The sequence below is a fragment of the Rhineura floridana genome, chromosome 6, assembly GCF_030035675.1.
Source record: "Rhineura floridana isolate rRhiFlo1 chromosome 6, rRhiFlo1.hap2, whole genome shotgun sequence".
NCBI classification, from domain to species: domain Eukaryota; kingdom Metazoa; phylum Chordata; class Lepidosauria; order Squamata; family Rhineuridae; genus Rhineura; species Rhineura floridana.
The window spans coordinates 64,912,432-64,928,169 of record NC_084485.1 but is presented as its reverse complement, the minus strand read 5'-3'; the positions used below and the strand labels follow the sequence as shown (position 1 = coordinate 64,928,169).

Sequence of the window (15,738 nt, the reverse complement as noted above, 5' to 3'; positions counted from 1 at the left end):
TCTCAGTTAGTTAGTAATGGCCCCCTGAGTAGAAGCCACATGGCTGCTGCAGTATGTATGACTTTACCTCTTTGTAGTAATAAACCTTGAGTTTCTTTATTTTTTCAACTACCAGTCTTAACAAACTGATTGTTTGTGCACTCCACAGCAATATTGTTGTTGTTATATGCCTTCAAGTCAATTACGACTTATGGCGACCCTATGAATCCTTTTTGGATATATTCATAGGATTTTCATGGTAAGAGGTATTCAGAGGTGGTTTACCATTGCCTTCCTTCCTACGGCACCCGGTATTCCCAGGCAGTCTCCCATACAAGTACTTACCAGGCCTGACCCTGCTTAGCTTCTGAGATCAGACGAGGTCGAGTGTGTTCAGGGTAGTATGGCCATAGGCCCACAGCAATATATGTCCACCAAAAACTCTAATGCTCCCAAAGTAGGATGAAGAAGGGGGAGGAGCAGGAAATGAGGTCAGCAATCCTATGAGTATCAGTCTAACACCTGAAAGAAAATCAGCGCAGGTTAGGTCAGAAAAACAGTCTAGGCAGCATGGAATCCCCCCCTCCGTCTGCCCTTCCTCATGCAAACCCAAAAGCAAGCTGAGTTGCATCCCAACACTTCCAGCAGGTACAACAGAAGTTGGGAAAAGCAATGTGAGATTGGAAGAAGTCGCTGCATATATATATACACACCAGTATGAGCACCTTCAATCACACCAGATGTAGGTTCACAAGTTCTTGGGATAACCTACCCAAATGGTTGAATAAGGACCTGGGTTCCATAGAATGAACTTGCCAGAATCCTTCAGGAAGGGAATCATAGAAGACTAGATGAACTGCCATTGACAATAAGGATCCAAAGAAGGACTCTTAGGGCCTTTGCTTGGTACCAAACATGTTTTCTAGGTACCCTTCCTGCTTCTCTTGCTCATTGAAATTCACAGCCTGGAAAGTCTGTTAATACTTTCTATCCAGGTGACATTCCCAGCTGACAAGCTGGCACTGGATGTAGTCAGAATATGTGGCTGCACATCACACAAGTTACTCACTTTTTTGTAAGGCTGCTCCTATAATAATTACAGCAAACTTAACAGGCCATGTATGTTGCTTAGCTCAGCTCCATCTGATGGTACAGTTTGTTGCACTGCAATAAACTTAAGTACATCCGTCTTCCAATGAAGTGCAGTCAGCTCAAGAACTGTCTACAGAGAAATGACACAAAAGATTCCCATTTCCTTGCCTCCCTAGTAGAGAAGGCTTGGTAAAATGTAAAAGGCCATTTCACCCTCTTTGGATCATATACTAATATCTGAGAGCATAAACAGTAATCATGAGGCCGTTTGTAATAGTCACGTTGCTATTTCAATATGGTTTAATTTATCTGTCAGTTTCCTTTTGTTGAGCACTTGTTTTAATAAAGAATCATTAATAGGTTTACATTAATCACCACAAGAGAAAGCAATTTGCGTTTTTCTGCCCCTTGTGGCTCTAAATCACTCAGCAGAACACACCTACCTTAGTGTGGTGCTGCCTGTAAATTATCACTAACTGACACTAGAATGATGGAGTTTTATAATGGGTTTCTCTACAGTTGTAAGTAAAAGGTTAAGTATAGCCTTATGTTAGCAATAAGCTCCACTGTGCCCATTTGGGCAGTACAATGCTTTTATTTTAGATCACTTAATGTTTCTAAAAGTCAAGAGTAAATCAGTGGAAATGTTTTCTGTCTCTGGTTTCCACCCCCAGGAAGAACCATTAATATTCCAAGTGATTTGGATTGTAGGTGATTATTTTGACATATGCCTTTGCTTTCTCTTCCTCTTCTCCCTCCTTGATCAATGATGGCTCATCTTGACTTTTGAATCAACAGCAGACGCAGTTCTACCATAAGGAAGCAGGTAATAAAGACTCATACATACAATTACAAAAAGGTTCATTGATGTTATTTGTATGATTGCCCAGTGTTGTCATTTCTTGCCCCTAATATTTCATAGTGAGGTAATGTAACGGGACCAACCCAAACTAACCTCGATCAAATCAAAACAGTTGGCAAGTGCAGTCTTTAAAGGAGGGATACATACTCCCCTTATTACCTCCTTACACAAAAGAATCTGCATAAATGGGTTCTTTTTTCAAGAAAAAAACCTAAGCCAATTTTACTATTTAATAAATTACTACGCTTACAAAGCACCAACTAAACACTTCTATATTTAGAGACTCCTCAGACCTAGCTGTTACTAGCAACAACACTGAAACATTTTTGGGAGTCATTATGTCTATAGTATATTAATAGCAGATGACTTCAGTCTGACACAGGAGTGCCATCAAAGGTGAGATATAAGTGTAATAATAAATAAACAAACATGATAAATCAATTGCCTTTGAGTTGTCCAGGGAAAACTATAGAGTGGATAGGTCAGCTTGAGACAGTGCATTTGAGTAAGTGAACAGAACTACTCTGTGATCACAAGTTGTTGCTCATGACATTGGAACTTATGGGGCACAAAGTGGGAGAGGGACCTTGGCAGGCTAAAGATCATTTTTTTGTTGCCTTTTAGGACACTTTGTTGCAGGCTGATTATTTATCTTTTACTCACTTGACTATAAAGCAGTGATGTAGAATGTTTCTCATGTAGTATGGAAAACTTCTACACCACCCCTTTCCTGTGCACTGTCACCTTATGTTCTACTGGCTGGGCCTTCTGAGTTTGAGGCTATCGCCCTCTAATGGTTCATGCTTGTACAAGCAGTGCATCATAATACTATTATAGCATTTATGTTACTTGGCTTTTGCTTCAGTATACTATAGTTTAACACTTTGGGCTGCTCTGCTTGCATTCCATTTCTATTTTGTTAGATAGGGTTTTGTTAAGTATGCACATGTGCTAAGAGAAATTCCAATAACTTTTTTTATTCCTGGTGGATGACTTATGGCATTGTAATTTTAACACAATAAAGAAGCTCAATCAAATTGTCATGGGACAGGAAGGAAACAAGATCTTTTTGTAGACCAGTTTTGATTTAAGACTTCACTTCAATCACTTGTTCTTGTAATTGTTTTTTATTGTTAATAACTTCAAGCATACAGAAATCTTAATTTAATTAACCCAGAAAGTAGTCTGTTTCTATTTTGAAGACAAATCTATATCAGGATAACTAGCTCCATGTGTTGTTTACTCATTATAGAGCTGGCAATTTGCTTACATCTAACTTTGCCATTGAAGAAATTAAAGACAAAATATTTTGCCTTAACATGTTCCAAATAAGATATGTGAAAATCCAGTGTGCTATTTTCCTGTAACGCCAGTTCCTTGTTGCATCCAAATGTTTGCTTTTATCTTCCTGTGCTATGAAGCATTTTCTTTTCTTTTTTGGAATAAAATGAAAGGATTTATAAGGCCTTTGATTTTTTTTTAACATAATGCACACACTTAGGAAATGATGGAAATGTTTGCCATGATTTGTATAGTTGCCTCACCCTTCCAAGCTATACAAATTAGAAGTTATTTTATTTTCTAAGTGCCCTTATAGAAAATATGTGTTTTCTGCCATCAACATATTCTTCTTTTCTAAAGCTGAACCTTTTAATACCTGAAACACTTAATTTCTGGGGGTCATTGTGCTGTTTATGCTTTTGAAAAGGCCGCTGTAGAACCTTTAAGGTCTTCCATAGTATACTATAGTATTCACCTATATTTGATGTCTGTCAATTCAACCCTTGTGACTTGAATTCCTACAAAGATGTGTCTAGGCAATCCTGTTGTTCAATGCTTTCATCTGATTCTCATGAAATCTGTGGCAGGTGTATTCTCAAACGGTGTGTGATCTCAGGAGAGTCTTCCACCTCATGTATGCAAACAAACCGGACAGTATTTTATATATAATATGCTAAGAAAATGTCCATCATTATGAGGGGGAGATGGAGCCAATATACTTCAAAGACTAAGAAGGGTGCAGTGTTGCTTTTGTGCACTTTGACACACACTGTGCTCTTTTGTGGTATCCCTTTCAACTAAGGCTGAGTCAACCAGCATCCAAAGTATGGGCATGTTTTGCTTCCTTTGCAATATTGTACTGCAAGTGTACTCCTTTACCTTTTCCCATCAGAATGAACAGCATCTCCCTACTTATATTGGGGAGGGGGTGTTAAGCCCTGCACTCAGCAACACCACTCAGGAGAAGTCCAGGTTTTCTCCTATCTTAAGGATGTCAGCTGCTGTGGAGCAGCAAGCTTTGCCCCGTCACCAAGTGTTTTGCCACCTGAAGCTGTTTTCTTCATCCCATAGAATGGATGTGGGAGACATTCGGACCTCCAGATGTTGTTGAACTACAAGTGTCATCAGCCCCAGCAAACATGACCATTAGCCAGGAATGATGACAACTGTAGTTCAGAAATGTCTGGAAGGCCAAATGTTCCTCACAGCTGTCATAAAACATGATGGGAGCCACACTGAGGATCAAGCTCACCTCTCTCTGCATCTCCCTGCTCTTTCATTTGCATAGCTGTGCCCTGGATTCCATTTCTTGGTTGTTGTAATGTGATCCTTGTGTTTGACAAAGAGACATAACCCATGAAATGGCTTTTATATATACAGCTAGTATGTGTTATGGCTTTAATGTTGCATTATTGTTGTTATTATTATGGTGATGATTGATTGATTGATTGATTGATTGATTGATTGATTGATTGATTGATTGATTGATTGATACAACAACCACCCCCATAAAGCCACAGACAGCTTTGGCAGACAAAGCTTCAGAGTTCATAATCTTCTCTAGATCATTTCAGTTTTCCTCAGCTGGAGGCAGGTGCAGTTATCTGTCTACATATTAATGATAAAAATCTCAGCACATGAACTACCTAACACAACAAGAGTTGAATTAATGAAAAGTAACAGATTCCCTATGTCAATCACAATAGATGTTGGTGTACAAATAACATATCTAAATACCCTGTGTACCTAAAAGGAAAATAGGAAGTTTGTTTTAACAGTTGATGATTTCTGACTTGAATATACTCAGTAGTTAACATTTTGATTTTCTTATTTCTGTAACTAGGAAAATTCTTCCCAGCAGGAGTCCAAATGTGTGATATCCAATCCCAATAAGCCATACTTAGAGTGGACCCATTTAAACCAATGGAAAAGTCCGTTGGGTAACACTAACATTGAATATTGCCAAATTACTGTTTTTTCTTGGATATTAACTATGGTTAAAAATAGAAGATTAAGAGAACCAAGGTATTCATGGCTGAATGATGATTATTTATTGTTATTTTTTGTTAATTGCTGTGGCTGCTGCTCCTTTTTGGCTATTACTATTGTTGCCCAATTTTTAAAAAAAGGAGAGCTGTTATTGCCATTTTGCACTTACTTGTAGTTCTTGTTTTGTGTGTGTGTGAGTGTGGTGGTGTGCGTTGGGAGTGACTGTGTTTGGATTGTTGTGTAAGTTTGGGTTTGTGTCATGTGCCTGGGAGAGAGGATTCAGTGGCGAGTGGGAAGATCCGAGGGGGCCCCAATTGGCGTAGTGACGGGTAGAGGGAGATATGGCGTTGTGCGGAAGACTTGCCAGGTGAGGGGAACTCGGCCCATACAGTTAATGGCTGTGCCTTGTTCCAGTCTTCCCCACACCCACAGGTTTGTTGGGTGTCCTATCAGCCAGCTCTCAGATCTCCGGATGCTGCTTCTAAACGCCAGATCGGTACATAACAAAATCTCCCTCATTCATTACTTGGTTATGGACGAGGCAGCTGATCTGGCGTGTATAACTGAGACCTGGGTGGGTGAGCAGGGAGGAGTTGGTCTCTCCCAGATATGCCCACCGGGGTACTTGGTTCAGCATCAGGGTAGATCTGAGGGTCGGGGAGGTGGGGTTGCTGTGGTCTATAGGAGTTCCATCTCCCTCTCCAAGCACCCTGTCCATGTGACTACTGGTCTAGAGTGTTTACATCTTGTGTTGGACCAACGTGACAGATTAGGGATTCTGTTGGTGTACCGCCCACCCAGCTGCCCAATGGACTCCCTAACTGAGCTGACGGAGGTGGTCTTGGATGTATTGCTGAGATCCCCCAGATTGTTGATGCTGGGGGATGTCAACATCCATGCCGAGGCCGCCTTATCTGGGGCGGCTCAGGACTTCATGGTTTCCATGACAATCATGGGGCTGTCACAATATGCTATTGGCCCAACACATGTAGCTGGACATACTCTGGATTTGGTTTTTGCAACTGGACAGGGGGGATGGTGATCTGAATGTAGGGAGTTTTACATCAGTCCCTTTGTCATGGACAGATCACCGCTTGCTGAGGTTTAGACTTACAGCAGCTTTTCCCCTCTGCAAGGGTGGGGGATCTATTAAGATGGTCCGCCCCCAGAGGCTAATGGTTCCTAGTGATTTTCAAAGGGCTCTGGGGAGTTTTCCGGCTGATAGGACTGGCGCTCCTGTCGAAGCCCTGGTGGAACTGTGGAATGCAGAAATGACCCGGGCAGTTGACATGATCGCCCCTGTGCGCCCTCTCCTGTGTAGAGCTCATGCAGCTCCATGGTATACTTTGGAGCCGAGAGCGATGAAACAATATAGGAGACGGCTTGAGTGCAGATGGAGGCGAACTCCTGATGGATGCAACCATGCACTGGTAAGTGCCTACACTAAGTTGTACTTAGGGCAGTGAAGGCAGCAAAAAAAACAATATTTTGCTGCCATTATTAAATCATCTATCTGCCGTCCAGCGGAGCTTTTTAAAATTGTCCGGCAGCTATTACTCTCTGGCCCTAGAGACATGGTCGAGTCATCTGAGCCCGCTGCAATGAATTTGCTAGGCACTTCCAGGAAAAAATCCTTTGCATCCGCCGGGACTTGGACTCCAATGTTGTAGCAGTTGAATCGAATGAGGTATCCAGAGCACGGCCTTGTCCTGATTCCTGGATGAGTTTCAGTTGGTACAGCTTGAGGACGTTGACAAGGTGCTTGGACTGGTGCGTGCAACCACTTCTAGGCTGGATCCTTGCCCCTCATGGCTAATAACAGCTAGTAGGATTGGAACAGCCGGCTGGGCCAGGGAAGTGATTAATGCCTCATTGCGAGAGGGAGTGGTCCCTGGCTGCCTGAAGGAGGCAGTAGTAAGACCACTTCTGAAGAAACCGTCCCTGGACCCAGAAAATCTTGATAATTACAAGCCGGTAGCAAATGTCCCATTCCTGGGCAAGGTCCTGGAACGAGTGGTTGCAGGCCAGCTCCAGACACTCTTGGATGAAACCGATTATCTGGATCCATTTCAGTTGCGTTTCAGGCCTGGTTTTGGCACGGAAACAACCTTGGTCGCCCTGTATGATGACCTTTGTCGGGAGAGAGACAGGGGGAGTGTGACTCTATTGATTCTCCTTGATCTCTCAGCGGCTTTCGATACCATCGACCATGGTATCCTTCTGGGGAGACTAGCTGAGTTGGGAGTAGGAGGTACTGCATTGCGGTGGTTCCACTCCTACTTGGCAGGTTGCCTCCAGAAGGTGGTGCAACCTTGGTCGCCCTGTATGATGACCTTTGTCGGGAGAGAGACAGGGGGAGTGTGACTCTGTTGATTCTCCTTGATCTCTCAGCGGCTTTTGGTACCATCGACCATGGTATCCTTTTGGGGAGACTCGCTGATTTGGGAGTTGGCGGTACTGCCTGGCAGTGGTTCCGCTCCTACTTGGTGGGCCATCTCCAGAAGGTAGTGCTTGGGGAACATTGCTCGGCACCCTGGGCTCTCCAATATGGGGTTCCGCACGGGTCAGTTCTGTCCCCCATGCTTTTTAATATCTATATGAAGCCACCGGGTGCAGTCATCAGGAGTTTTGGGGTGCGCTGCCATCAATATGCTGATGACACACAACTCTACTTCTCCTTTTCATCTTTCTCAGGTGAGGCTGTCGATATGCTGAACCGATGCCTGACTGTAACAATGGACTGGATGAGAGCTAATAAACTGAGGCTGAATCCAGACAAGACTGAGGTGCTGTTAGTGGGTGCTTCTCCTGACCGGATGGTGGATGTTCAACCTGTTCTGGATGGGGTTGCACTCCCCCTGAAGGAGCAGGTTCGTAGCTTGGGAGTTCTTTTAGAACCATCCCTGTCACTTGAGGCTCAGGTAGCCTCGGTGGCATGGAATGCTTTTTACCAACTTCTGTTGGTGGCCCAGCTACGCCCCTATCTGGATAGAGAGAATCTCGCTTCAGTTGTCCATGCTCTGGTAACCTCGAAGCTAGATTACTGCAATGCGCTCTACGTGGGGCTGCCTTTGAAGACGGGCCGGAAACTGCAGCTTGTACAAAATGCAGCGGTCAGACTGATAACGGACTAGGCGTTCCGATCATATAACACAGATCCTGGCTCGCTTGCATTGGCTACCTATATGTTTCCGGGCCAGGTTCAAAGTGCTGGTTTTAACCTATAAAGCCTTATATGGCGTGGGACCACAATACCTGGTGGAACGCCTCCCCCGATATGAACCCACCCGTACACTACGCTCCACATCGAAGACCCTCCTCCGGGTACCTACTCATAGGGAACGGAGGGTGACAACAAGAAAAAGGGCCTTCTCAATGGTGGCCCCCGAATTATGGAACAATCTCCCTGAGGAGGTATGCCTGGCGCCAACATTACTATCGTTTCGGCGCCAGGTTAAAACTTTCCTCTTTTCCCAGGCATTTTAGCATTTTAGTATGTGTTGAAAACTGTCTTGATTCTTCTGGATATTTTATAATTTTAAAGTTTTTTTAAAAAGTTTTAAATTTGTTTATATGTGACCTATTGTATTTTTATGTTTGAATGTTGTGCACCGCCCAGAGAGCTTCAGCTATGGGGCGGTATAGAAATTTAATAAATAAAATTTAATAAATAAATAAAATAAATTTTTACAATATCAAAATTTAAAAAGAAATAATACAAGAATTATGTTCTCCCTCCTCCTATATGGAAGGGTTTATGTAGAGGCATTTACTTTTAGTTTCCATGGATCCTTGCTTGTTGTTTCATATGAACCAGGGATCATGGTTTACAACACATTTTGGTTTGTTAACCAAGCCAGCTTCATCATCCATGGCTTGAAATTGGCTTGTTTTGAAACATCTCCCAATTGCTGCACCAGCTCCACGCTGGTGCAGTGGTTTCTCTCTCTCTCTCTCTCTCTCTCTCTCTCTCTCTCTCTCTCTCTCTCTCTCTCTCTCTCTCTCTCTCTCTCTCTCTCTCTCTCACACACACACACACACACACACACACACACACACACACACACACACACACACACTTACTTTTCTGCCCCAGCTGGATGTGATGGTGGTGCTGTAAATCCATTAAGCCCTGCCACTCCCCATCCATGGTTTAGATTGCAGCCCAAGATGTTATAATGAATAGATGGTTGAAGTGTAGGGAATCATCACCTTCAACATATCCATAAAATTAAATGATGGCAATTATGCTGAAATTCTTCTCTTTTACCATTCTTTATGAGAGTGAATAAAATTTCAACTTCAGGTTTAATCCGGACCTCCTCTTAACATGTACTTGTGTGTGTGATCTAGCAGTTTAAACACTGAAAATCCAATAACTATTCATGGCTCCCCAGTGTAAGAATACACAGAAAAACATAAATTGAACAGTGCCTGCTATGATGGGAAGCAGTCCTCCATTTGTAGCCTTTTCTGAAGAATGTGCATGTTGGAACTATAAAATTTCAAAAAGTCGTGAAACAATTTGACTATTCTTTTCATCACATATTTCTCATTTTGTTGTTCAGGATTCCAGCCAAGCAATTCCCCTGGTGGTAGAGAGCTGCATACGATTCATTAGCAGACATGGTAAGTTTGGAGACAGACAACCTTAAAGAGTAGTGTTTGACTTCTTGGTTCCACACAGCATTGGTTCCATAAAGCATTACGGACATTGCTTTGAGTTCCATCATGGCAAGGGGAGGGAATATAAAGGAAAGGAATAAAGATAGGACTTGGATTAAAAATGTCCTTTCTGCGGAAAGTACAGACCCAAAATACATAAGTAGAGCACAACTTGTGATTGTTTGTAGGACTGCCTCACTGTGTGTGTATTGTGGTTTTTTTTTGTGCTATTGTAAAATGGCTTGGAAATTTTGAAATGTTTTAAATGGACAAACATGACTTTAATCATCTGGAATGGTCCTGTAAAGTTTGCAGGCAGGGATTTTTAAAAAAAGTCAAACCAGCTTGGGGCAGGGATGGCTCCCAACTGTATTTTTGGAGGCCACTCTGTTTTCCAGACTGTGATCCAAGAGCCCAAAGTATATTGGACCACCTCATGAACAGCAAAGCTCAACAATAAAATTGGCACCATTTTGTAGTCAGGGCTTCCTATTTATGGCATAGCAATTCATGCCAATATATACATACACATTATATTCTGATACGTTTCTTTTTCTTATTCTGTTTATTACATTAAGGTATGGCATCTTTCAAAGTGATTTTTTCCTTCATCTTATGAGTGAAACCATAGTCAAGCTTTTTACTAATACCTTAATTAAAATTTGGAAGGGCCTTAAGGCAAGATCTAGCCTGGTGGTTTCCAAACTTTTTTTTTTTCTTCCTGAACCACTTGAAAATCACTGATGGTCTTGGTGGACCACTTAATTATTTTTCTCCCTTTTGTAACATTTATAATATGCTGTGTTAGGCACTGCATGTTTTTAATTGTATTTTGATTGCTTCTTTTGTTTCTTATATTGTATTACAATTTGCATTCCATAGAATTCAAATTATAAAACAACAAAATACAATATAAGAAATATAAGAAGCAATCAAAATACAATTAATAATACAATTAAAAATTAACGTGAATATTAATATGGATATGCCGTGAACCACCTGAATGAACCTTGTGGACCACTGGTGATCCACGGACCACATTTTTGAAACTTGTGATTTAGCCTACGGCTACCAGTTGTGTATTCATGATCTATGGTACTGCCGTGCCACATAGTTTACATCTAGAACCAATTCTAAATACATTGCATATGGAGGAAAATTTGAAGTGCTGGTTATGACACGAAAGACCTAAAAGGCCTACCTGAAGGCCTTATTTAGGAACATCGTATGCTGCTTTAGACCAAATCAGCCCATCTATTCTATCTAGCTCAGCACTGTCGACACAGACTGGTAGCAGCTCCTCAGGGGTTCAGACGGGAGTCTTTTCCTAGCCTTGCCCAGCAATGCTGTGGATTGAACCTAGGACTTTTTGCATGCAAAGAATGTGCTGTATCACTGAGCTATAGCCCCCTCTCCTTTATAAATCTCCCTAGATTTTTAAGACCCTTTTGTGTGTTCTCAACATCCAAGGTTTGTTTGGTAGGAATGCAAGAATGGGATTTCTCGGTGGCTGTAACTAGGTTTTGGCACTTCATAACTAGTGAGGTTTGCTCATTTCCATCTTTTAACCTGCTGAGATACTGTTTCCTGCTCTTGTTAGTGGTTTTTATTGATAGGCTCTTATCCTGATTTATCCGTTCTCTTTTTAGTTACTTTTATACGTGGTTTTAATAGTTTTTGCCAATTGTTTCTTATAGCGACTATTGTATTAGTCACTTTGAATGCCCAATGTGGAAAGGCAGGGTACAAATTTGATAAACAAATATGGTCACAAATACTGTGATAAGATGTCTAGGCAACGCTTGTATAAATAGTGTAAACTACTTCTTCTAATCAAGGGGCAGATTCGAAGTTATTATGACACCCCTTGTCATGAATAACCGTAAGTACAAGACAACATACACAAGATTCCCTTGAGTTTTAAGATTTCAGTAGGCACTTCTTGCATATTGCTGAACTATTTCTAACCAGAGTGGAGTGGGAACTCAATTTTGTTGGTTTTCCAATACCCCTTTCTGCCTGCAGCCCTCCATGCCTGCTCTACTGCTATTCCAAAAGGTTCTCTCCATCCTCTGGAACAGAATTTGGGGGCACTCCTTCACTATTGTACAAATGGGAGCTTCTGCTGGATCAGAAAGCCTTGCAGCGGAGGGAAGGACACCATGGGATACTTCTTTTGTATTTATCATTTATTTATTTTCTTACATTTATATCCTGCCTTTCTTCTACCCTGGTACCCAAGATAGCATACATGTGGTTCCAAGCACTAAACCAAACATTCTTAGATTCAGCAAGGGTATTTGTTTAAAATCATAGATTGTCACAAATTAAAAGATGCATGGAATAAACATTGTTCCACAGGAAATAAGGTATCCTCTGCCATAATGTTTTTAAATAGTACAAGAAAATGGAAATTATATTATCTTTGGCTATATTATATCTTAAAAGAAATGACTCCCAGATCAAGGTACTACATTTTGCTGGACATTTTTTTCTAATCTCCTTGTAGCTAACACAAATATATTTACTTTATGTAACAGACATTTTGTTATCTGATAACAAATAGATTTTCTAGAAGTCATTACAGGCTGCAATTCTGAAAAAAATATATGAAAGGAATGTTCCATTGGAGACATAAGGTTGGATCCAGACTTAATTTCATGAAAAGAAATCCCCTACCACTCATCAAAGAGCATTCACAGAACAAAGATTTTGGATCCAACCCATATATGGTGGACAGAATAACATATTGTACTACAGCCTCCAAAAGTAGCTGGCCACCTATATGCAAGCAATTTATTAACAGCAGTTTTGACACACCTTTTTTCAGTTAGGCTGTTGGTATAGTCTGGAAGCCTTCATTAGGGATATATTGTTACATCCAAACAAGTAAGATATTGAACATGAATTAATTTTAAGAAGCTCTACCATCTCTGTGAACTGCAAGTTAGAAAGTTATATTCCATATCCATCTAAGCATCCTGATTTTATCACATTTGAGACTTGCCTCCTGACTATAATAGCAGTTAAATCCTTCCGTTCATCTGGAACTAACCTATAATTTAAAATAAACATTACATTTCACATGTGTTTCACAATTTATAATAAGTTTCAGATTTTTTGGTTGCATTACTCTGGGTGCTTTTTTGCTAGTTGTTTTTGTGTCATATCTTTAGTAACCCTGTCTCCTGTATATGCAACTTCTATGGACTCACATGTTAATAGTATAAAACTCTTCCTTGGTTCTCATAATTGTTGTGAGTGTATAGCAGGAGTAGTCAATGTGGTGTCCACCAGATGATGTTAGTAATTGTCTTTTGGCCCCCTGGCAGTTGTGCTGTCGGATGCCGCAAGGTACCATCTTGTCCCCCATGCTGGTTAACATCTATATGAAGCCCTTGGAAGTGGTCATCAGGAGATTTGAGGCGAGGCGTCAGCAGTACACTGACAATACCCAGCTCTATTTCTCTGTAACATCTGGATTGGGAGAGGCTGTGCAAGCCCTGGACTGCTGCCTGGGCTCAGTGGTGAGCTGGGTGAGGGCCAATAAACTGAGTCTGAATCCTAGCAAGACAGAGACGCTGTGGGTTGGTGGTTTCCGAGTTTGGGTAATTGGTCGGTTGCTTGCTTTGGATGGGGTTGTACTCCCTCTAAAAGAGCAGGTTCATAGTCTGGGGGTGCTCATGGATTCATCTTTGTCGCTAGAGACCAGGTGACCTCAGTGTCTAGGAGCTGCGGCAGTTTATGGACCGGGATAGCGTGACCACTGTTGTCCACACACTGGTAACCTCCAGGCTGGATTACTGTAATATGCTCTATGTGGGGCTGCCCTTGAGGTTGGCCCGGAAGCTGCAGCTGGTGCAAAATGCAGTGGTGAGACTGCTCACTGGGGCAGGATATTGCCAACATGTCACCCTACTGCTGAAAGAATTGCACTGGCTGCCCATTTGCTACCGGGCCAAGTTCAAGGTTCTGGTTTTGGTGTACAAAGCCCTATACAGCTTGGGACCAGGATATCTGAAAGACCGTCTTATCCCTTACATACCCATCTTATCCCTTACATGGAGATACAGTAGGGCCCCACTCATATGGTGGGTTATGTTCCAGACTCCCGCCTAATAGTGAAACCTGCCTAAAAGCGGAACTCATTCAATAGAATGGTGCCTGACGCCCGAGAAACACAGTACAAGTGGAAAAGCATATGAGTGGGGTCTTACTCTGATTGAAAGCCACTGTATTAGCGGAACGCCGAAAAGTGGGGCCCTACTGTACTATCTTATCAGGAGGTCCGTTCTGCACAACATAGGTGGCACCTACCCTTTGGAATTCCCTCCCATTAAATATTAGACAGGTACCATCTCTGTTATCTTTTCGGCACCTACTGAAGACCTTTCTCTTTCAGCAAGCCTTTTAAGTTGAAACCTTACCCCAATCTGCATCTGTGTTGGAATTGCTTTTTAATACGTTTTTAAACCTTTTTAAAAAAATACATTTTAAACCTTTTTTAAAAAGATGCTTTTAAAGCTTTTTAAAAAAATGTTTTTAAAGATGTTTTGTTGTAATATAATTTGAAGTTGTTTTTATGATGTGTTAAAGTGTTTTTAGTGCTTTTGTTTGCCACCCTGGACTCCTACTGGGAGGAAGGGTGGGATATAAATCAAATAAGAAATAAATAAATACATAATTCCCATCAACACGGGCCATGCTGGATGGGTCTGACGGGAGTTAGAGTCCAGCAACATCTGGAAAGCTTTTGGCTACTGTGGTGTATAGAAAAAAACCAAACAAAAACCAACAACTTTCAACAGCTTCTGACCCATCAATGTCCACCATGCCCTAAACTTCAACTCCATAAACAATTTGTAGAACTATTTCCCCCTCAAATATTTTAAACTAAGGTGGGACTAAGTTGTCATCCTTTGAATATGCAAGATTCAGAATGGTATATGCTGTCACTTCCAAGTGTTCCACCCAAGATTCTTTCTCATTAAATTTGGATCTTCAGGTATTTAAAATGTTTTTATCTGGTTTATGTTTACAGTAGTAATTTTCCTATAATAATAATAATAATTCTCCTTTTCATAAGCATGTTCCCCATATGACATTATTTGTGATTATATTGTCCAACATCAAATTAAGTGCCACCTCAATTATCCTACTGGTAATGTTCCAAGATAGCATATCTAACTATCGCAAGCTCTACTTCTTACTGGTTTGGGCTAGTCAACATTACATATTTCCAGGGCTACCTGATTGCTTAGTCTCATTTCCTTTTATTTACATCATTTGTATACCACACAATCAACAATGTCTTTTAAAAAAAATTTCAATATTTTAAAAAATCAACAAGGACTATTAAAATTAGAATAAAACCTCAGATTTTTTTAAAAAAAACTTAAATAAAACCATCACTGGCCAGTCATACATTAACACATCAGAGCTAAAACACTGATGTTCTTAAAAGACATTAAAATGCCTGGAAAAATAAAGAGGGTCTTCACTTGGCACTGAAAAGATCATAGGTGTCAGGTGAGTCTTTCTTTTCTATTTCTCCAGGAGCTTTTTTGTGGAGGCTTCTCACACCTAGAGATGGGTATAGTATTTGGTTATGTGAGGTTAGGAACATTTCCCTGATGATTACACCCGAGCTATAAATTGATTTTATATGCCTATGCCTACGTAGCAAAACAAACTGCTGGTCTCCTACATAGTCTTTGTTCAGCAGTGGTTGAAGGCTCTGCTGATCCAAATTCTAACATTTGATTCAAGCTTTAGTAAATTGCAGATTCCTGATAAATGCAGCCAAATACAATTTTTCTCACCAACTCAGTTTTCAATAGAAGGGCAAAGCTTGACATAGGTAATCTTCA

At 41.1% G+C, this 15,738-nt stretch overlaps 1 protein-coding gene and 1 pseudogene across 6 annotated transcripts in view; one reads left to right on the top strand and one right to left on the bottom strand.

Annotated features, from left to right (window-relative positions):
- The window catches only part of SRGAP2 (SLIT-ROBO Rho GTPase activating protein 2), a 332,663-nt gene that overhangs the window by 264,440 nt on the left and 52,485 nt on the right, over positions 1 to 15,738 (top strand). For all 6 annotated transcript variants that reach the window (XM_061632118.1, XM_061632116.1, XM_061632117.1 and 3 more), the window contains exons 13-14: positions 1,870 to 1,897; positions 9,772 to 9,832. In XM_061632118.1, coding sequence (XP_061488102.1) covers positions 1,870 to 1,897; positions 9,772 to 9,832 — 89 coding nt within the window. The remainder of the gene's footprint in view (positions 1 to 1,869; positions 1,898 to 9,771; positions 9,833 to 15,738) is intronic.
- Positions 276 to 394, bottom strand: LOC133388258 (5S ribosomal RNA; annotated as a pseudogene).